We start from the raw sequence: 21,765 nt of genomic DNA, 5'->3' as shown, positions 1-21,765 counted from the left end.
CATTGTATATATGGACCACATCTTTATCCATTCGTCAATTAAAGGGCATCTTGGCTCTTTCCACAGTTTGGCTATTGTGGACATTGCTGCTATGAACATTAGGGCGCATATGGACCTTCTTTTCACTACATCTGTATCTTTGGGGTAAATACCCAGTAGTGCAATTGCTGGGTCATAGGGTAGCTCTGTTTTTAATTTTTTTGAGGAACCGCCACACCATTTTCCAAAGTGGCTGTACCAACTTGCGTTCCCACCAACAGTGTAAGAGGGTTCCCCTTTCTCCATTCTTTCATTTTATTTTAAAAAATAATCTCAATATTTATCAAAGTCAAAAACGTCAAATAGTGGTAAAAGGATTTATTACAAAATGATCAGCACACCTTATGCCCTTGACAATTCCCAACTTCTCCCCACATTCTGCTACTTCAAGGTAACTGCTTTAAATATTTTGTCCCTGCTTTCTTGTATTCGCATTTAAATTTCCAAATAATATAAAGATAGTGCTATTTTTCAAGGCATTGACTTTATACAGGTTTAGAAGAACAGTAATCGCCTTCATGAAGGCTCCACCCTGGTGGCCTCATCAAATTCTAATCATCTCCCAAAGGTCCCACCTCTTAATACCTCACTCTGGGGAGTAGGGCTTCAACATGTGAATACTGGGGGATGAAAACATTTAATCCATACTAGTGTTGTCCTGGGACTTCCATTTAAAACCATCTGGGTGGTCCTGTTCTTTCACTGTGATAGCAATTTTTAGTCTGGAAACTCAGATATTTGATTTCTGAGATAATTTCTTTGATAATTTCCTTTCAACTATATATTTTTCTCTTTTCTCTTTCTGTAATTTCTAATCTTTTGTTGAAGCTCCCATACTGATCTAGGACTATTTTTTTCCTTATTTTACATCTTTCTTGTCTTTGGTTTACCTTCAGGGAAAATTCCTTAACTACATTTCCAACTGTTTTAATGAATTTTTAATTTCAGCTATCATATTTTTAATTTCCAAGAGTTATTTCTTACATCATTTTTTAAATATTAGTGTTCTTGTTTTAAGAATGCAATATCTTATCTCTCTGAGAATATTTTACAATTTCTTAAAGTTTTCTGTGTTCCTTGCATTTAACTGCTTCTTTTGGGCATTTTTAAAAAAAGTTTTGGGGCGCCTGGGTGGCTTGGTGGGTTAACTGTCCGAATCTTGATTTCAGCTCAGTTCATGATCTCAGGGTCGTTAGAGCCCTGAGTCAGGGTCCATGCTCGGCAGAGCTCGCCTAAGATTCTCTCTCTCCCTCTCCCTCAAAAAAAAAAAAAAAAAGTTTTGTTCTGTCGCTCTCATTAACTGTTTTCCTCAAATGCCTGGTGATTATTTGCCATTTGTTCATATTTATATGTGAGACACTTTTTTTTTTTTTAATTTACAAGTGAGGCACTATTTACATACAAGCTCTTTGTTTCTGAATTTTAGGTTTCATTTTGCCAGCTTTGTCATCAGAGCATTCCCTAAATTCAGGCTCTGTGAGCCTTTCCTCTAGGACTTGTTCAGTTTCACCTGAGAAGAATCTGATGCGTTGTGGAGCTTCTGAAACTACTGTAGCTGAGTGGGGAAGTTGCTAAGGGTTTCACCTTCCCCCACAGGTTTAGACTTAATCCTTTGCTTTCAGTCCCCTGTTTCTCCCCCACTCACCTATGCTTAGTTTCCAGATTCTGCAACTCCGTATCTACTGCTTCCTGCAAAGAGAGAGCTAGTAGGGGTGACCGTTTATCTTCCCCAGAATTGAGTTGGAGACCTAGGGTTAAGCACTCTTCAAACATTCAGATAACCTCCTTAGGCTCCTAGATTCTCATCCGCAGGTCAGAGGGGCCTTATGCCTCCAATTTATGAGCCTTTTTGAGATCTCAAGGGGCAAAAAAAGGCTGACTTTTCATTGTGCTATGGCTTCTTAGGCACATAGGCTTTCCTTTTTCCATTCTGCCAAATTTTTGACCATTCTTCCATCCTGAGCTCTACCTACATTCCGTGTAAGGATTGCAGATGTCTTTTAGTTTCACTGAATCTTACTCTTTTTTTTTCTTTTTCTTTCTTCTTTTTGCCCTCATGGGAAATTTGAGAGGAAAAAAAAGGTTGGAAAGCCACATACTTCACCTATAAACCTCACTACTTACTTAAACTAGTCCTAGCCCAGAGCTTTCCCTGGACCTAGTATAATCTTGAAAGAACTGGTTGTTAATATTGCTAAAAGATAAGCATAATTTATAAACAATATTTTTAATAAAACATAATCTTCAGTAATTTATAAATATATCAGAGTCAGTTTCTTATGTATTTATTTTTATCTTCTCAATGCATGAGATAACGTGTTCAATATTGAATAAATCAAATAAACATGAATTAATGAATGAAGCAACTAAGATATTTGTTTCTGTGTATATACACTGCATAGTACAAAGTTCCTGTTTAGGTAACAAAGTTTTCTCACTCACCATATCCAGATTTGATTTATTATGATAATATATTTATGAATTTAATAGCTAAGGAGAATGAATATTCACTTCAGGGCACCAAAGTTGATATCACTTATATTTGTATTACAAGTTCAATTTTTATTAGTGCTGCTTTTCCTAATGTGCCTATGAAAATATTGTGACTTAACATGATATTTAGAACCAATGAACACTTTAGGCCACTTCCATTTCATTTTCTTCCTTTAGGCAAGTAATCTTATTGCTAATAGAAATATCAAACAGCAAGAAGTATAAGATACAGTTTATATATTTATTTATTTATTCTTACACTACCAACTGTAAATATTTTACCAGTCAGCGTTCTCCAGAGAAATAGAGAGATTTATAATGCTATATATAATTATATTGTAATATAAACAAAATTACATATTAATTAGTTAATTAATTAATTTTAAGGACTTGCCTCATGTAATTATGGGGGCTAATAAGTTCAACATCCATAGGACAGATTGGCAGGCTGTAAACTCAGGCAGAAGTTGATGCTGTAGTTTGAGGCAGCATTTTTTTCTTCTCTGGGAAACTCCAGCTTTTGCTTTTAAAGCCATCAAATGATTAGATGAGGCTCACCTATATTATAGAGGATAACATCCTTTACCCAAAGTCAACTGATTTAGATGTTAATCACATCTGCAAAATACCTTAGCAGAAACACCTAGAATTGTGTTTGATTAAGTAACTGGGTACTGTAGCCCAGTCAAGTTGATATATTAAAATAACTATCACAAAAATCAATGGAGAACACATGTTGACATGTATCATCCAGTATAAGAAAATGGCTGGTCACTTCCCATAGCTTTTATAAATTAAATAAAAATAGAAAAGGAAATGTATTACAAATAAACCCATATTAAACATAAGTGTATTCATTTTAAATGACTCTTGATTTCTCAGTGAAGGTCATGATGACTTTTTTTTTCTGCTACAAATGTTAGAGAGCAACCCAAAAGGCACTTTCTCTATTCATAAATCTAAACAACAGTAGAACCAGGGAAGAACTATCTAAAGAAAATGAAATTCATGGAAGAGTTTCTTTTAAGTTGAAATGAAGCTGAATAAATGGGGAAAAAAGATAATTCACAGAATATTCATAAAAAAAACGTGAGACCAAATGGATGAACTATAAAGAAATTTTAACTTAAAAGCCTAGAATAAGGCAACGTTTGGAAATTATTAGTGCATCCAATAATCACTATAAAGAGTATAATGTGATACAAGAATATAAACAATTCACTGAGCAATCAGATGTGAAAACACTTTTGAGAGGGGCGGCTGGGTGGTTCAGATGGTTAAGCGTCTGCTTTTGGCTCAGGTCATGATCTCATGCGGATCGATACCCGCATCGGGCTCCCTGCTTGGCGGGGAGCCTGCTTCTCCCTCTACCTCTACTGTTCCCCCTGCTTGTGCTCTCTTGCTCTCTCTGTCAAATAAATAAATAAAATCTTAAAAAAAAAACACTTTTGAGAAGAATAGAATATAATCTTAGAAAGTAAATGACAAAGAAATCAAACAGAAAGTGAAAATTTCCAACAAATATAAGAATTATTATTATTAGATAATAACGTGGGAGGAACTAGCAATTGAGAGAAACTATAGGGCTAGAATTAACAAAACTTGTTTAAAAAAATATGTAGAGACAATCATCTCTTAGGGCTTTTTGGCTGGGCCTGAGAATTAAACTGACTTATTAGATTAAATAGGGAAAGGCAGACAGATTTACGTGTTTTATGTGAAAGGTGAGTCCTCAAAAGGGAATGAAGACTCCTCAAATGGCAAAACCTACATGCTTTTATATTGGTTTGAATAAAAGAGGCAACTGCAGAGAAGTAACTAAACTATGTAGGGAGGCTAAAGAAAGGTAAGAATTATTTTAACAAGGTCTGTTTTGACAGAATTCACTTGGCTTTAACTCCCTGTAGAAGGATGTTTCTTTTCTCCTGATAATAGGGAGGGCATCTTTCACATGGGTGTTTTATCTCCTGTTTTCAGGAGGAAAAGGAAACATTAGAATACTCTTCTTGCACCTGCTGTTTTTCAAGTGCCTTTAGCTCAAAATAATCTTGATGCCAAAGTGATTTATTTTGGGGTGGTATTTTCTGCCACCCTTGACTTTTGAAGGATAATTTTGCTGGAGGCAGAATACTAGGTTGGTGGGTTTCTTTTTCTTTTAACACTTTAAGTATGCCACCTATTCTCTTCTTGCTTGAATAGTTTCTGAAGAGAAGTACAATCTAATTTTTATCCTTCTTCCTCTAGAGATAAGATTTTTTTTCTTCTGGCTTCTTCAGGTTTTCTCCTTTTCTTTGATTTTCTACAGTTTGAATATGATATGCCTAGGTGAAGTTTTTTTGGTATTTATCATGCTTACTGTTCTCTAAGCTTCCTCAATTTTGGAAAATTCTTCACCACTATTACTTCAAATGTTGTTTCTGTTCCTTTCTTTCTTGTTTTCCTTTTGGCATCCCTGTGGTGTGCATGTTACACCTTTTGTAGTTAGCCCACAGTGCTTAGATATTCTGTCCCACTTTTTGCTTTTCAGTTAAGGGAAGTTTCTATTGATAAATCTTGGTATATCTTCAAGCTCACTGATTCTTTCCTTAGCCATGTCCAGTCTAGTGATGAACCAATCAAAGTCATTCTTCATATCTGTTATTATGTTTTTAACACCTAACATTTCCTTCTAATTCTTTACAAAAGTTTCCATCTCTCTGCTTACATTACCCATCTTTTCTGTCATTTTCTTCCATTAGAGCTCTTAGCATATTAATCATATTCTAAATTCCCAGTCTGAAAATTCCAAAATCTCTGCATATCTGAGTTTGGCTTTGTCTCTTCAGACTATGCTGTTTGTTTGCCTTTTAATATACTTTGTAATTTTTTGTTGAAAGCTAGACATGTATCAGATAAAAGAAACTGAGGCAAATAAGCCTTTAATGTGAGATTTTATGTTCATCTAGCTGTGAGTTAGTCCATGTTTACAGTTTTCTGTATCTGTAGGTGTCAGAGGCTAAAATTTTATTCAGTGTCCTTGTTTTTTGTCTCCTCTGTTGTCTTTTCTAGAGGCCGCTTCTTAAACAGAAATATAAATGCTTCAGTTGTAATCCCCCATTATTATACAGAAGTCTTATTGATATGGTTAATAAGGTGTAAGGGAGGAAATGCATTCTATAATCCTGTATTTAGGTCTGAGTCTTTTAGTTGCCCCGTGACCTTCACAAGTGCTTCTCAGCTTTCTTCCACATGCCTCCTTAAGTGAGATAGAATATTGGCAAGTGGGGGCTGGAGGTGGGTATTTCCTTTCCCCCATGTGGAAAGATAGAGGAAGTTATAGTTGGGTATTTCCCTTCCCCTACATCAATTAAACTCTGGTAAAACCCAGATTGGTTAGACTGTGGTAAAATACTTTTCCTTGAGGGCAAACCTTTTTTAAGGAAAACTGAATTCTCTGACTTTTTCCATTACCCTGCCAGAAGCATGAGGGGATTTTTCTCTGATCTTCACCCTAAGAACTTGGTGGTGCTCTTGGGAATAAACAAGAGAGTGTGGGAGGATCCTGCTAAACTTGGACCCCAGAAGTTTTATCCCTCAAGCTTATCTAGGCTTTGTCTCCAGCAAGTAGTCAATTACTCTTAAAGTGTTCTTACTAGTTGTTGAATCCAGTGGTGGTTTCTGCTCCCAATAAGCTGTAAGTCTATGTTCATCTATTTCTCTCATTTTGGGGGTGGATGGTTTGCCCTGTAACCTCAATCTTCTGATGGATCAAAGAAGAGTTGTTGATTTTTACCCCATGTACTATTTTTCCTTATTGGATCTTCTAAGGCGTGTTCACTATGATTATCATTATACCTTAAAATGTCTAGATTGTTGTTTCATAGAAATTAAACAGTGAAAGTAAAGATAGTTATTGCACTGAATAAGCCATTGAGTAAGATAAACTACAACCTAAAGGGGCATGTTTTAAATGATATATACAATACCTTCTATGATATATAGCAGGAGCATTAGCAGTAGAAATTTATTTTTCCCAATGAACTTTTATGTGGAACTCTACTTATTTATAGATCACATCCTTTAAGGCTCAATCAAGGACATCGTTCTGGCAGTAGTTTTTCCTTTATTCAATTCATTTATTTAGTACCTATTGTGTGCCAGGCAACATTCGAGACATTGGGATATATTGGTCAACAAAATATAGTGCCCAAATATAGATTGGGATCTAGGTTACATTAGGGTCCCTATGTTCTGATGGATCAATATAGAGCTCCCAGAAAGTCCTTAATGACATCCATTCTACCAGTGTTTAACTGTTGCCTCAACTTGAGAAATGGCATGAGCTTATGATGCTTACCTAGTGCTAGTTCTACAATTCTTAAACCTCATTCATTTCTATCCAACTTGTTGAGATTTTAGAGTTTTTAAAATTACCTTGGGATGCAGGGAAGCCCGTGGCAACAATCTTAAAAGTTTGGGTATGTGGGGCATGTGGGTGGCTCAGTCGGTTAAGCATCTGCCTTCAGCTCAGGTCATGATCCCAGGGTCCTAGGATAGAGTCCTTCATTGGGCTCTCTGCTCAGCAGAGAGCCTGCCTCTCCCTCTCCCTCTGCCTGCCACTCCCCCTGCTTGTGCTCTTTCTCTGTGTCAAATAAGTAAATAAGTAAATAAATAAATAAATAAAATCTTAAAAAATTTAGGTATGCTAAACTTTATACAATGAATTGATGAAGTGTTCTTTTAGTCTTCTTTTTATTTTTTAAATGAAGAATTTTTACAGATCTTCATCCTCTAGACAGCCATTGATTTTTTTTCTGTCCTCTATTCAAGAATATAAAATAATACTTTTTATTTCTTTTTTTTAAAGGTTTTATTTATTCATTTGAGAGAAAGAGAGAGAGAGAGTGCACACAAGCAGGGGGATAGTCAGAGGGAGAAGGAGAGGGAGAAGCAGGCTCCCTGCTTAGCAGGGACTTAACATGGGGCTCCATCCCAAGACCTGGAGATCATGACCTGAGCCGAAGGCAGACGCTTAACCATCTGAGCCACCTAGGCACCCCTAAAATAATGCTTTTTCATGTTATGTCTTCAGGAACTCTGTTACACAACATGTGCAAGTAATATGACACAAATTATAAAGTTACAGTTTCCAGATGCTGCATAAAGTTAATAATATAAAAAGTAATAGCACAGGTAATGCTTTTAAGGAGGAAATTCTGTTTTTAAAATCTTCCAAATTATTTGTTTTCAAAAGCATGCAAGGAAGAAAGTGTATTGACAGAAGGGTGGCTGGAGATATTGGGAAACAACAGTGGATTGTGAAAATGCTATAAAACATTACATGGTAGGAAATTGTTGAGAAAATATAAACCTTTATACAACCCTGTTAATAGTAACTTTATTTCTAGTTCAAGACCATTATAACAATCTATGTGGGATAGTACATGTAGAGCAGATAATTAATTTTAGGACAATATTTTCAATGTCTCTGTAGTCTCAAACAAAGACTTCTAGGATAGAGGGTGCTTAGAAAGAATTTGAGATTTATTAGTCCCCAGTGCCACATTGGGCAAAGAATACATTGGTAAGCACCCTGCCAGCATACCTAAGGCTCCTGAATGGCTCCTCTGACTGGGACCCATCCTGTGATGCTCCCTTTTCTATCCAGGTTAATGGAACATCAGCAGAGAAAGAATAACTTTCACATTGGAAAAGGATTGCATCTTGTTGTTCACTTCCATATATTAATCTTAAGTACTTTATATCCCATGATCTTGCAGTATTGTTCTGCAGGAGGATAGAATTTTGTGTAAAGAATGTATGTCTTGGGCCTTATGCAGGAAGGGTCTTACTTGAGGTATTGAAACTTTCTTCTAAGATAATTTCGTATATTATGGCTAGAGCTCAAGGGCATGACTTCAGATATTATAAACCTTCTGAAAAAGATATATACACACAGATATACATTTATAAACATGCACATATATTTATCTATGTTATGTGTGATAAAGCTATTTTAAAAAACAGGAGAATGATTAACTCTAGAATCAGGAGAATGGTTATCCTTAGGTTGTAGTGAGGAAGGTGAAATTTTGATAAGCTTCATAGGGCTCCGAGGGACAGGTTAATATCTCTTTTTTAAGCTGAGCAGTGAGTTTATGGGTGTTGATTTTACATATGATCTACTTCATTTTAAAATGTGAAAAAAAGAAAGTCACACATAAGAAATATCATGGACATCTGATTTTTTTAAGTGGAATTTATCTATGGCACCAGGAGAGACTCTAATACTTTATCAGAGCAACATTGTGATGGACAAAATATCATAGTCTTTTTTTTTTCTTTCAGTCCGAAAGGATATAGTCCGCATCCTCCCCAGTTTAGATGTTGAAGTCAAAGACATTACTGACAGTTACGATGCCAACTGGTTTCTTCAGCTATTATCTACACAAGATCTCTTTGAAATGACCAGTAAGGAGTTCCCCATAGTGGCTGAAGTCATAGAGGCACCTCAAGGAAAGGAGCTTCCCAGAAGCATTTTACAGCCTGGGAAGACCATTGTGATTCACAAAAAGTACCAGGCATCGAGGATCTTAGCTTCAGAAATTCGAAGCAATTTTCCTAAAAGGCACTTCTTGATCCCCACTAGCTATAAAGGCAAATTCAAGCGGCGACCCCGGGAGTTCCCAACTGCCTATGACCTTGAGATAGCAAAGAGTGAAAAGGAGCCTCTCCACGTGGTGGCCACCAAAGCCTTTCATCCCCCTCATGATGAGCTGTCATCCGTATCTGTTGGGGACCAGTTTCTAGTGCATCACTCACAGACAACTGAAGTCCTTTGTGAGGGAATCAAAAAAGTGGTGAATGTTCTGGCCTGTGAAAAAATCCTCAAAAAATCCTATGAGGCAACACTGCTCCCTTTGTACATGGAAGGAGGTTTCGTAGAGGTGATTCATGATAAGAAACAGTACCAGATTTCTGAGCTCTGTGCGCAGTTCCGCTTGCCCTTCAACGTGAAGGTATCTGTGAGAGATCTTTCCATTGAAGAAGACATTTTGGCTGCTACACCAGGACTGCGGTTGGAGGAAGCTATCACAGACTCCTATCTACTTATAAGTGGCTTTGCCAACCCCAGGGAGTGCTGGGAAATTCCTGTCAGCCGCTTAAATATGACTGTTCAGTTAGTTAATAGTTTTTCTAGGGACACAGGATCAGTTCTAGTCAGGACTCTGGTTGAAGAGATCACCGAAGAACAGTATTACATGATGCGAAGATATGAAGGCTCTTTCTCCCACCCCCCACCTCGCCCTCCCAAACATCCCTCAGTGGAGGAAACAAAGTTAACCCCGCTCACCTTAGCAGAGAACAGGGCTGTGGGTCTGCCTAAGTCTCCCAAGGTAAGGCTATGATTTTGTAGTTTTTCCTTTTTAGCATTTTTCTTGAGGCAATTTATTTCAAGTCTCTTCCGAGTTTCTTTTTTGCTTACTTTTCTTTCTTTCATGCCATATTTGAAATGAGTCTTTCTGAAGCACAGTAGATGAATGAACATCAACAGAGCATAAGCTGTTGCAACATTTTGTATTTTGATGCTTAACCAGTAGATATGACAAAAAGTTTGTATTGAATTAGAAATAGCAGGGATGACATTTGGATATGATGACCCAAATTGCTGTCTCAATGGGTTTTGGTAATTAGGAATGTTTTATAAGGTGCCTCAGAAGCAAATCTCTTTTATTTTGGAAGTGCTGTTCTTTTTTCTAGGTAGAGTTGTTTTAATACTTCATCCGGGAAATGAGCATACAATAAGCTCCCTTCTTCGGGGGGGTTTACCAGTAGCATGCATCTATAACACATGTCTTCATTTTGTTTTATGTGCAGAAAGATGTAAAAATATCTTGGCAGAACTGTGTGTGAGCATATGAGCATCTGCCCACATTCTGCCTATCTGAGGATTGTAATCTTTAACAGTTCTATTGAAAAACAAAATCAATAAAATTGCAGACAGTGTGAGATCATAACAGAATCAACAACTCCATAACCATTGGAAAGGTTTTGGGAGGGGAGGGGTTTCGGCTTCATTTCCCCTTGAAGTCTTTGCCTCTTGAAAACTGCCTGCTGAGTACCTGGAAAGCACTTGCCCTGACACCATGGAGTGTAGGTCGTTTATCTGGTCCCCAGTGGTTCTGTGGTGTGTGGAAGGAGTGCGTTCTGGCCTGGCAGATGTTGTGCTAGCAGCTTGGGGAAACAAAGCAATTAGTAAAACAAAGAGAGATGCTGTGTTGACTCTCTATACTCAGGAATGATAGCAGCCTCGGGCTTCAAGTATGTGGGTATGAAAATACTTTTAATTCTACATTTCAAAGATTGCATTCTGAGTGTGTGCTGGATAAATCCAGTAACAATCTTCAAACTCATCTTCAGAAAAAAGATAAAAGCAGCAGAAATTTCCTTTCCAGAAAAAAATGATCTCGACGGGGTCATTTTAAATTAAACAATTGTTCCCAAATAATGTTGATTAACAGGCTGCTATTAATGTCGAAAGTGTCTAGCTTCTCCTGTTTAATATATTTTTATTGCTGAATGGAATGATGTGAGAGATGGAATGATGGTCTCATTCTTAGTGGTAGGCAGAATAATAACCCCCCACACCCTCCCAAGATGTTCATGCCTAAACTTCCAGAACCAGTGAATATGTTACATTAGATGGCAAAAGAGACTTTTTACATGTGCTTAAAATTAAGGACTTTGAGATGAGGAGATTATTCTCGATTAACCAGATAGGTCCCACTTAATCACAGATCCTTAAAGAACCTTTCCCAGTTGAGGTCAGGGTCAGAGAGAGATGTGACTCAGGGGAATGGTCACAGAGAGACAGTGTTGCTGCCTTTGAAGATGAAGGAAGGGAGAATTGAGTCAAGGGATGCAGATGTCTCTAGATGCTAGAAAAGTTAAGAAAACATTCTCCCCTAAAGCCTCCAGAAAGGAACACAGCTCTGCTGTGGTTTTGGGATATAGGTGAGGTTCGGTGGAGTGAGATCCTGAGCTGACAACCAAGAAAGATTCAGCCAGCCTTCTGTTCAGCTCTGTCAACACCTTCATTTTAGCCAGTGAGACTTATGTAGGATTTCTGACTTACAGAAATGTCAGATAATAAATTTGTATTGTTTAGGGCACCATGTTTATGTTACAGCAGCAGTAGAAAGCTAATATAAGACAGAAGTTGAGCAGGAGGAATAAGTAAAAACTTTACATAAAAAGATCTATATTTAAGTTAGAACTTGTTTTTTTGGCAAAATGACTTTTCCTTTTTCTTTTTAAAGAATTTATTAGCTCATGTACCCATGGAGAACCTAAGGGTACAGCTAAACTTCAGGGACAGTTGGAAGCAGAATTTTGAACATGGCCAAAGTGAGTCTTGCTTTTCATCACAGAGTTATTTTCACAGACTAGTTTTATTCATGGAGGGCACACTGCGATGATGGTTCCAGCATCATTTAGTCTCACCACTTGATAAAAATGTCATCACTTTGTTTGTTTTCAGCTTAAAAAGAGGGGGGCTTTGGAGCACATGCTCATTTCCCGGTTCAATCAATTCATTGGCTGCTCCAATTTACAGCCAAGATTGTCTCAAATGGTAGAGGTAAGTGTGAAGTATGTGAAGATCTGGAGATGTCCATTACAATCAGAAAGGAGGGAGTCGAAAATCCTAAACTACTAAGAAAGCATTCATAGAAAAAAATAGGTTAAAAGTTTTAAAAATGCCATTTCACAGAATGTCAGATGAAAATGATCCAAGTGTTTTATTTGGAGAGAAACTCACAAAACAAGTTACACCTAGGTTACTGACTTGGAGAAACCTCCAGACCCCTCCTGAGTTTCTCCTTTACTCACACAACTGCCATACTCACAATACTTCCGACACCAGATATGTGAGGTTTCTGACACAAAGCAGTTTGTTGACACCAAGTGGGTGTTCTACAACTTAACTCAATTCTGAAACTACTTACTTGGAGATAGTGTCAGGTCCCACATGTTAAGGTCTCAGTCCCTCAAGTCTGCCCCCCACTTCAGATACTATTTGCAAGTAGTAGGTCCTCAGGTTACCTACAACTTCTGTCTGAGAAGGCTACAAATTCCCACAAGCCCCTCATCAGGTTTAGTGAATTCCCTAGCACAGCTCAGAGAACTCAGGGATTGGGTTTACTAGTTTATTAAAAGATATGATAAAGGATACAGTCAGAGGAAGAGATACACAGGGCAAGGTCTGGTAGGGTCCTGAACATAGGATCTTCTGTCCTGTACAGTTGGGATACACTACCCTCCTGGTATATGGATATGTTTGCTAACCTGGAAGCTCTCCGAACCCCATACTTTTGGGATTCTTGTGGAGGCTTCCTCACGTAGGGATGATCAGTTATTAACTCCATTTCTAGTCCCTCTCTGCTCTCTGGAGAATTCGAGTGGACAGTGGGGGAAGGGCTGAAAATTCCAAGCTTCTAATTATGGGGTGATTTTTCTGGTGACCAGCCTCTATCCAGAAGCCCACCCAGAGTCACCTCATTAGAACAAAAAAATATTCCTATTACCCAGGAAATTCCAAGGGATTTAGGAACTCTGTGTCAGGAACCAAGGATAGAGACCAGTATATATATTTTCTAGTATCTCACAGTTACTAAAATAAAACTAATGCAATCTTTGACTAAATTCATATGTGTAGGATTCCAGATCAACTGAATAATTCCTAGCTCCTTGTTCTCTGGTCAGACCCCACATGGATTCTTTTGTCTATTTCTGAGTCTCACTTTTTTTTTTTAAGGTTTATGTATTTCAGAGAGAGAGAGAGCGAGAGAGTGCACAAGCAGGAGGGGCAGAGGAAAAGAGAAAACCTCAAGCAGTCTCCATGCTGAGCATGGAGCCTGATGTGGGGCTCGACCTCATGACCCTGAGATCATGATCTGAGCCAAAACCAAGAGTCAGAGGCTCAACTGATTGTGCCACCCAGGTGCCCCTCTGAATCCCACTTCAAAGAATATTGATAATAGAAGTTTGTTGAATGTTGAGTCATTTATTAAGATTTTAAAAAGTCCAGGAGACATTTTCATCTGAGAAATAATTGAGGGAACTAAGGGATTGTCTAAACCTGAATGACTTGGTGCTGGGTGATACTGTTGTATACATTTAAAGTGCTACTCTGTGGCAAAGAGTGCATTCTGATTTTCTATTACAACATTGGCTGAGAGTCAAAGGGAAGACAGTTTTAGTGTAATATGTGGGAATAGGTTCCTTGTCCCCTAAAAGGTGAAAGCAGAAGCTAGGAAACCCTAGTTCAGTGATGTCATCAGGACACTTGTGCTCGGTTGAAAGTTTATCAGTCAGTTGAGAAGGGTCTATAATTCTTTGTTTATAATTAGTTTCATCAATGCTAGTGTAGTGTGGTAGATAAAGAAATATATTTTCTCTGAAATCACTTTAAAATGGCAGAGAATGCTATAATTTACCTGTGCTCAGACCTACTGACCTCATTTTCAACACTTTTTCTTACCATGAAGATAGAAATCTGCTTAGTGGATCATTTGTGGAATATAAACAGAAGCTCTGTCAGTTTCTGCATAATCTACTTGAAAAGTCTTACAACCTACTATTTCTTATCATCACAGTGTCATCCTTTCATATATTTCTTTTATGTTTCTTCTGATATCTACATTGAAGCTCTTCTACCTATGTATGCTTTTAGAAGTGATTGGTTAAAACGCTTTTTATACTCCACAGGCCAGAAACAGCCGTTGAAAACAAGCCTCTAAGATTCTGACTTGCATATGGAATATTGTTTTAAATTCGGAGAACAATTTGTAAGGGCTATTCAGAGTTTAAATATTCAAACCCACTTAACTCCTTAAAATACCTTATTCTACATGTAAAGAAGAGTATCAGATCCTCCTTATGTAAATTTACGTATGCCTTCCCAGTGGGTCATTGCTTTTCCTAGGTCATTTCTTGCACCGTGAAACAACAGGATGGATGGATGCATGTGCTACCTGAGAGTATAGGTATCCACTGCCAGTGATGAACCCTACAGGTTCATCTTTAGAAATTAAGAATATATGAGGACATGTTATAGAAACTAGGATAAATAGAAAAAAACTGTTTTTCAGGGTAGAATTGCAAGTGCTCTCTCTAGCTTGAGCAATGGCCTAGAATAAGAAAGGCTCAATTGTAGTAGCACTTGAGAATTATAATATGGATATGATCGGGGCAGATGTAGGGTATGTGTGGGGTAGATATCACCAGAGATATCTCGAGGCCTAGGAAGTTTTACATGGAAGGGCTTTATTGTCATTTTGAAAACATGATAGCCGTTAGGGGGAATAATGGATGGGGTCTGAACAAAGGGATGAGAATGTCCTGAGTGACCCCTCAACATTCCTTTTGAGCTTATGACAATGTAGACATAACATCTTTAGGATCTTTGCATTCTGTTTCTTAATCAGATGAGAACAGTGTTATAAAATGACTAAGTAAATGGCTGGGCTTAAAATTGTTTTCTAAATGCGAGTGTTGTGGGGCAGACTCTCCTTTCCTGAGGGTTATTTCCTATGTCAGAAGTAGTTTCAGATAGTTTGAAAGAACATGTACTCACTGGGGTTTTTGCCTGTCGTGGATATATATGGCTATGGCTTCTGAGTGCCACACAGGAGAAATGTAACTTCTGTATTCTGATGAAAGGGCCTATAACCAGATAGAAAAACAAACCTTTGGTTGAAAGATGAGGTGTTCCACTCCTTCAGAGACTTCACCTGGGACCAGAAATCTTGCATTTCACTAACTCTGTTTGGCCATTTAATGCCCAAGTGTCCACTTTGCTGCTGGAATTTCTAGATTTCTGTCAGACAAGAACACCCACAGGAGACATTAAGGCAAAGAGCAAGGGAGGCAGTAATGGCAAGGTAGTGTGATTGGAGCAGAAAACAAACCCGGTACCAGAATTAGAGAGCTGAAAAAGGCAGAGAGAAGCAGCGGTTTCCGGGAGGTGCAGAGAGAACACTTCACCAGCGGCTGCTGGATGCTAAGACTCACTTCTGATCCGGTGTGACAGTTAGTGGCTGAAAAGTGTTAAAGAAACCATGCGTCTAGGGTAAATCTAGATCATTAGAGAATAGTTTTATATCCTCTGTTTTTGTTTTTGTTAACCTGATGTAGTATAAAGACAGTAAGAGCTTTTGGATTTGTAACCAACTCTACACTTCTGAAGATTGATATCTATCTACTCGTGATGCATTCTCTCTAACATAGAGCTGTAAGTCTGTTTCCCTGTGAATAGGGAAAAGTAACGTTTTAGCAGTCTTCAGAGACCAAAGCCAAAGATGGTGGAACATGGACATACTTAAAAAATTGGGATTTTAAATCTGAGAAATAAGGAAGAGGGAACTTATGATCTTCCTTTAAAAAGTTGACAAATTTAGCATATTTTCAGCAGATACTTGAGCCATCCTCAAGGTTAAGGTTAAGACACCATGGGTGTCTTTTGAGTTGCCCAAGATCTGTAGCCTAATGTAAAGGCATGAACCTGTAAACAGCCAACTATATTAGGAGCAAGTAAAAAAGGTGGGAGGAGGAGGGAAATGATGAATCAAGGAAGTGCTGAGTAGAAAATTAGCCAAAGTCAAGTTCCAGCTGAAACCCTGCAGGTAAAACTCCATACCCAATGGGAAGTGTGGAATAGTTACAAGTTCTTTTTGTGCTTCTGGAAGTGAGAGAGTAAAAAGAACTTTTAAAGTTTTCCTCTGGCATAACATGTACTATACTAATACTTCTGGCTGGATAGCCAAACAATGGCTTAAATGACTTTTAAATGAAAAAAAAAATTAGTTAAAGTCAGGCATTAAGGAGACATGGCCTTATTTTCAGGAAATGTCAACCAAAAAAATGAATGTTATTCAACTAATAACAAAATACTCATTTTCTCTAGAGAGTTTGTGTCCAAAGAACACTGTTTCCTTCTGGGAGGCTGAAGTGTACTCCTGCTCGGAAATACTTGAATTAACCAAAATTCTGGCCCTCTTTGAGTTTTCAGTTGTCAATGTTTACAGCAGGGGAATGAGGAAAGACTGATAAAAAACATTAGTGAATACTGCTCCTTGCATCCCTCTCCCATCTGTGGAGTCAAGAACTAAAATATACCACCAAATATGTGATTATCACGTTTTCAGTGTTAATAATTATTATTTTTTAACTGCAAAAAAAGTCATTTAAAATTTTTGTTTATTTTCCCAGGGGATTGGCAGAATGATTGAATGAAACTTACAGTAAATCATTCCACATTAGATTTCTGGCTTTTATGGTGATTAGGATAGTTTTCATTTTTTTAAAGCATTCATAACCTGGAAATCCCTGTTTAGAAATGACCAGCTACCACTGAAGAATCAGTAATTTGGGAATGCTCAGTGCACAATATGTATAAAGTAAGGGCATTTGAATTGCCAACTTCCTATAACCCCTATAGGGATTCATTGATTCACTGAGTCATTCATTTCCCTATGTATTCATTGAGTTGGGTGTGGGCTTACTAGATATTTAAGTTCTGTTCTTTGAGCTCACTACCTTTTGTTTTGTTTTTTAAATTTTCAAAAAATCTAAAGAGTAGCTGGAGAAATCTAGAGGAGGTTAGTTCCAGCTGGCTTTGCAGTTTCAAAAACTGATTTATCTGAGTTTTCCATTACTATATCAGTTCTGAATTTATTTTAGAATAAAAACCTTACCTAGAAATAAATTGATAAGACATAAGCTATATATTTGAGCAAATAAGTTTTGCTACAACTCACAGTTTCTTGCAAGTGAACCATTACTTTTAATCTTTTGGTTGTGTTTCCAGACTTACATAAATGAAAACATTTATGTTTTTCTTCCCAAACATTTCCTGGGTAAATGTTAAGATAGAAAATGAGCACAAGAGTGCTGTGAAAGAATGTGTAAGGGTAGGCTTCCTAAAATCAGTATTTTTTTAAACTTAAAAAGTAGAAAACTTAAGAAAAAGATTTTCTCTGTATTAGAAGACAGTAGTAAGTAAAAATGAACGTAGAGTTTAAGAGACTAGAGGGTCCATAAAAACTCTAAAAATTCAAAGAGAAAGAAATGATTCCTACTTATGCATTATATAAGGACAAATTCTCAGCCAGCCTATTACAGCACTAATTTTTTTCTTTAATCATACTTCATCCAGAATCTAACCTCAGTATGATCATGATGTCTTGGAAAACCTCTGCTTAGTACTTAATTATCAATACACACTTCTAATAGAACAAGTTGCTTTTAGCTATTCTGTAAGATATGCCATTGCTTAAGACATTTACCATGAACCAGTCACACAGCTCATTTAAAATTTGTTGAGGAGAGAAAAAAATTAGAGGAAATCCTGTAAGATCATAAGGCCATTGACTGCAAAATTAGCCAAATGAATAAATATATATATATATTATTATTCCACTATATATATACACCATTATATATTAGACCACAAGAACTGTATAATGTCTACTGTTATTTATGCAGGCAAAGAATTGAAAGGGGCTGATCATAAAATTGTGGAGTTACACAATATATAAAAAGCAAGAAATATCCATTCTCCTAGTGTAAGAGATAAGAATGTAATTTTAACTTGTGATGTTAAGCTTATTTAGATCACTAAACTTTATATACCATTTGTCCTTAATGGAAATTTGTTGTTTCCAATGCTTTCCAGACCTTAACTAGTGTTTAAAAAGTGTTTCCTTACTAGTTGTGAAATGGGATAAAATACCAAGTCATATGAATTGTCTAATCCAAGGATGGGAATTGCCCTACCCAAGATATTTTTCTCTTCATTGTCTCTGGTTCTAGCTTCTCCCCTGATCTGTAATCATTTCTGTATTTTTCCATTAGCACTAGACTCTTCTCAAGCCAAATTTACTCTCACAGGCTTGACAGGCATCCTGTGTTCAATAAAATATCATAAGGTCTATGATCCAGGCTGCTCAATGTTCTGTAATTAAAAAACTACTTGCCCATTACTGAACTCTTCCTCTGTTCCTGGCATTATGCTAGGTGCTTACATGTATTATTATCTTATTTAATCCTTCACACAGCTTCATGAAATGGGTGCTGTTATCATCCCTATTTTGTAGATGAGATGAATGGGGCTGAAAGGTATGTAATGTGTCCTGGTTGGCAAATTTTGTGGTCAATCCTTAGTCCTCATATTATTTTTTTTCAATTCCAGTATAGTTAACATACAGTGCAATATTAGTTTCAGGTGTACAATATGGTGATTCAACTTCCATACATCACCCAGGGCTCATCACAATGAGTGCATTCCTGAATCCCTATCACCTGTTTAACCCATTCCCCCACTTACTCCCCTCTGGTAACCATCAGTGTGTTTTCTATGGTTAAGAATCTGTTTCTTGGTTTTTCTCTGTCTCTCTCTCTCTTTTTTCTTTTGCTCATTTGATTTGTTTCTTAAATTCCACATATGAGTGAAATCACGTGGTATTTGTCTTTCTCTGACTGGTTTATTTCTCTTAGCATTATACTCTCTAGTCCATCCATGCCATTGCAAATGACAAGATTTCATTCTTTTTTATGGCTGAGTGATATTCCATTATCATACATATATATATGTATGTATGTATATATATATATGATATACATATACCACACCTTCTTTATCCATTTGTCTATCAGTGGACACTTGGGCTGTTTCCAAGTTTGGCTGTTGTAAATAGTGCTGCAGTAAACATTGGGGTGCAGATGTCCCTTTGATTTAGTATTTTTGTATTTTTTGGGTAAATGCCCAGTAGTGTGGTTACTAGATCACAGGGTAGTTCCATTTTTAGCCTTTTGGGGAACATCCACACTGTTTTCCACAGTGTCTGCTCCAGTTTGCATTCCTACCTACAGACCATGAGGGTTCCTTTTTCTCCATATCCTCGCCAGCATTTGTTGTTTCTTGTGTTTTTGATTGTAGCCATTCTGATGGGTGTGAGATATCTCATTGCAGTTTTGATTTGCATTTCTCTGGTGATAAGTGATGTTGAGCATCTTTTCATACGTCTATTGGCCATCTGTATGTCTTTGGAAAAATGTTGTCTTCTGCCATTTTTAATTGGATTATTTTTGGGGTGTTGAGTTGTGTAAGTTCTTTTAGAGGGGACATTCCTCAACATAATAAAGGCCATATATGAAAAACCCATAGCTAACATCATCCTCAATGGGGAAAACCTGAGAGCTTTTTCCCTAAGGTCAGGAACAAGACAAGGATGTTCACTCTGACTCCTTTTATTCAACAAACTACTGGAAGTCCTAGCCACAGCAATCAGACAACAAAAAGAAATAAAAGGCAACCAAATTGAAAGGAAGAAGTAAAACTTTCACTATTTGCAGATAACATGATACTATGTATAGAAACCCTGAGAGACTCCACCAAAAAACTACTAGAACTGATAATTCAGTAAAACTGCAGGATGCAAAATCAATATGCAGAAATCTGTTACATTTCTATACACTAATAAGCAGCAGAAATCAAGGAATCAGTCTCATTCACAATTGCAAAAAAACCAATAAGATACCTAGGAATAAACCTAACCAAAGAGGTGAAAGACCTGTACTCTGCAAACTATAAAACACTTACAAAAGAAATTGAAGACAACACACAAAAAATGGGAAGACATTCTATGCTCATGGGTTGGAAGAACAAATATTGTTAAAATGTCTATACTACCCAAAGCAGTCTATACATTTAATGCAATCCCTATCAAAATACCAACAGCATTTTTCACAGAACTAGAACAAACAGTTCTAAAATTTGTATGGAACCACAAATGACCCCAAATAACCAAAGCAATCTTGAAAAAGAAAAGCAAAACTGGAGCTATCACAATTCCAGACTTCAAGGTATATTATGAAGCTTTAATAGAACAGTGTGGTACTGGCACAAAAGTAGACACATAGATCAGTAGAACAGAATAGAAAACCCAGAAATATACCCACAATTATATGGACAATTAATCTTCAACAAAGGAGAAATGAATAGACAATAAGAAAAAGACAGTCTCTTCAACAAATGGTGTTGGAGAAACCGGACAGTTACATGCAGAAGAATGAAACTAAACCACTTTCTTACACCATACACAAAAATAAACTTAATATGGATTAAAGACCTAAAAGTGAGACCTGAAACCATACAAATCCTAAAAAAGAGCCAGGCAGTAATGCCTCTTGACATCAGCTGTAGCAACATTTTTCTAGAATGTCTCCTGAGGCAAGGGAAATAGAAGCAAAAATAAACTACTTGGACCACATCAAAATAAAAAGTGTCTGCACAGCAAAGGAAGCAATCAACAAAACTGAAAGGCAACCTCCTGAACAGGAGAAGATTTTGCAAATAACATATCCAATAAAGGGCTAGTATCCTAAGTCCTCATATTATTTGAATACTATGCAGTAAATGTCATAGTTGAACACTCCCTCCTTTTGTTTTCTGGAACATCATGCCCTTCTGGTTTTCTTGTACTGTAGTTAGTTGTTGAATTTCCTCCTGGATTTTTGACTGGCTCTCCCTCTTGTGGTCTCCCTTAACTGTAAGTATCTGAATGCTTTAAAACTTAATCTTTAGTATCTTCTCTATCCAGGCTCGCTTTTAAAGTCTCTATCCCTACTCACAAATTCCTTATTTTATACCTATAAAACGGCTCTCAAAATTAGTCACATGTATGGATTTATTAAGAAGAGCAACTGGAAATGAACTTACATTTTTCCTTTAAAATCTACTTTAATGTGCTTAGGTGTCATCTTCTAAAGAAAGTTCAGTCCTTGAGAGATAGTAGCCTGTGACATTGTGTCTGGTCTGTTGGAGTTATCAGAGGTCAGAGAAGTGACCAGATGAAGACAGACACTTCCTTCTGATGTTATTCTTGTAAATGTAGGTTTATCATGCTTAGGACTTTTTTTTTTTTTTTAACTGCTCCAGTGATGGCAAAAAGCAGGAAAGTACCTTAAACTTTCTAAGAGATGTTAGAATTTTAGGGAAGGCCTAAGGCCATTCTGGGCATCAGCGGAAAGCTTTTTAGTAACAATTCAAGTTTCACTGAAATAAACTTCAGGAGCTGGACCTCAAACAAGGACTAGGACCAGTAATTTTGGAATTCCACACCAAGTAGGTGATAACACAAGGTCGAGAAAGACTGTCAAGCCTTTTCTTCATCAAGGGGGAGATGAGCCTAT

General features: G+C 37.1%; 1 protein-coding gene across 3 annotated transcripts in view; it reads left to right on the top strand.

Moving 5' to 3' along the window:
• The window catches only part of THEMIS (thymocyte selection associated), a 190,698-nt gene that overhangs the window by 93,031 nt on the left and 75,902 nt on the right, over positions 1–21,765 (top strand). For all 3 annotated transcript variants that reach the window (XM_025865322.2, XM_025865316.2, XM_025865324.2), the window contains exon 4: positions 8,860–9,908. In XM_025865322.2, coding sequence (XP_025721107.1) covers positions 8,860–9,908 — 1,049 coding nt within the window. The remainder of the gene's footprint in view (positions 1–8,859; positions 9,909–21,765) is intronic.

Source organism: Callorhinus ursinus, unplaced genomic scaffold (genome assembly GCF_003265705.2).
Source record: "Callorhinus ursinus isolate GAN/ISIS: 27379988/994484 unplaced genomic scaffold, GSC_fseal_2.0 scaffold6, whole genome shotgun sequence".
Taxonomy (NCBI): domain Eukaryota; kingdom Metazoa; phylum Chordata; class Mammalia; order Carnivora; family Otariidae; genus Callorhinus; species Callorhinus ursinus.
The sequence above is the reverse complement of the archived record's forward strand: the minus strand, read 5'-3'. Positions and strand labels throughout refer to the sequence as shown.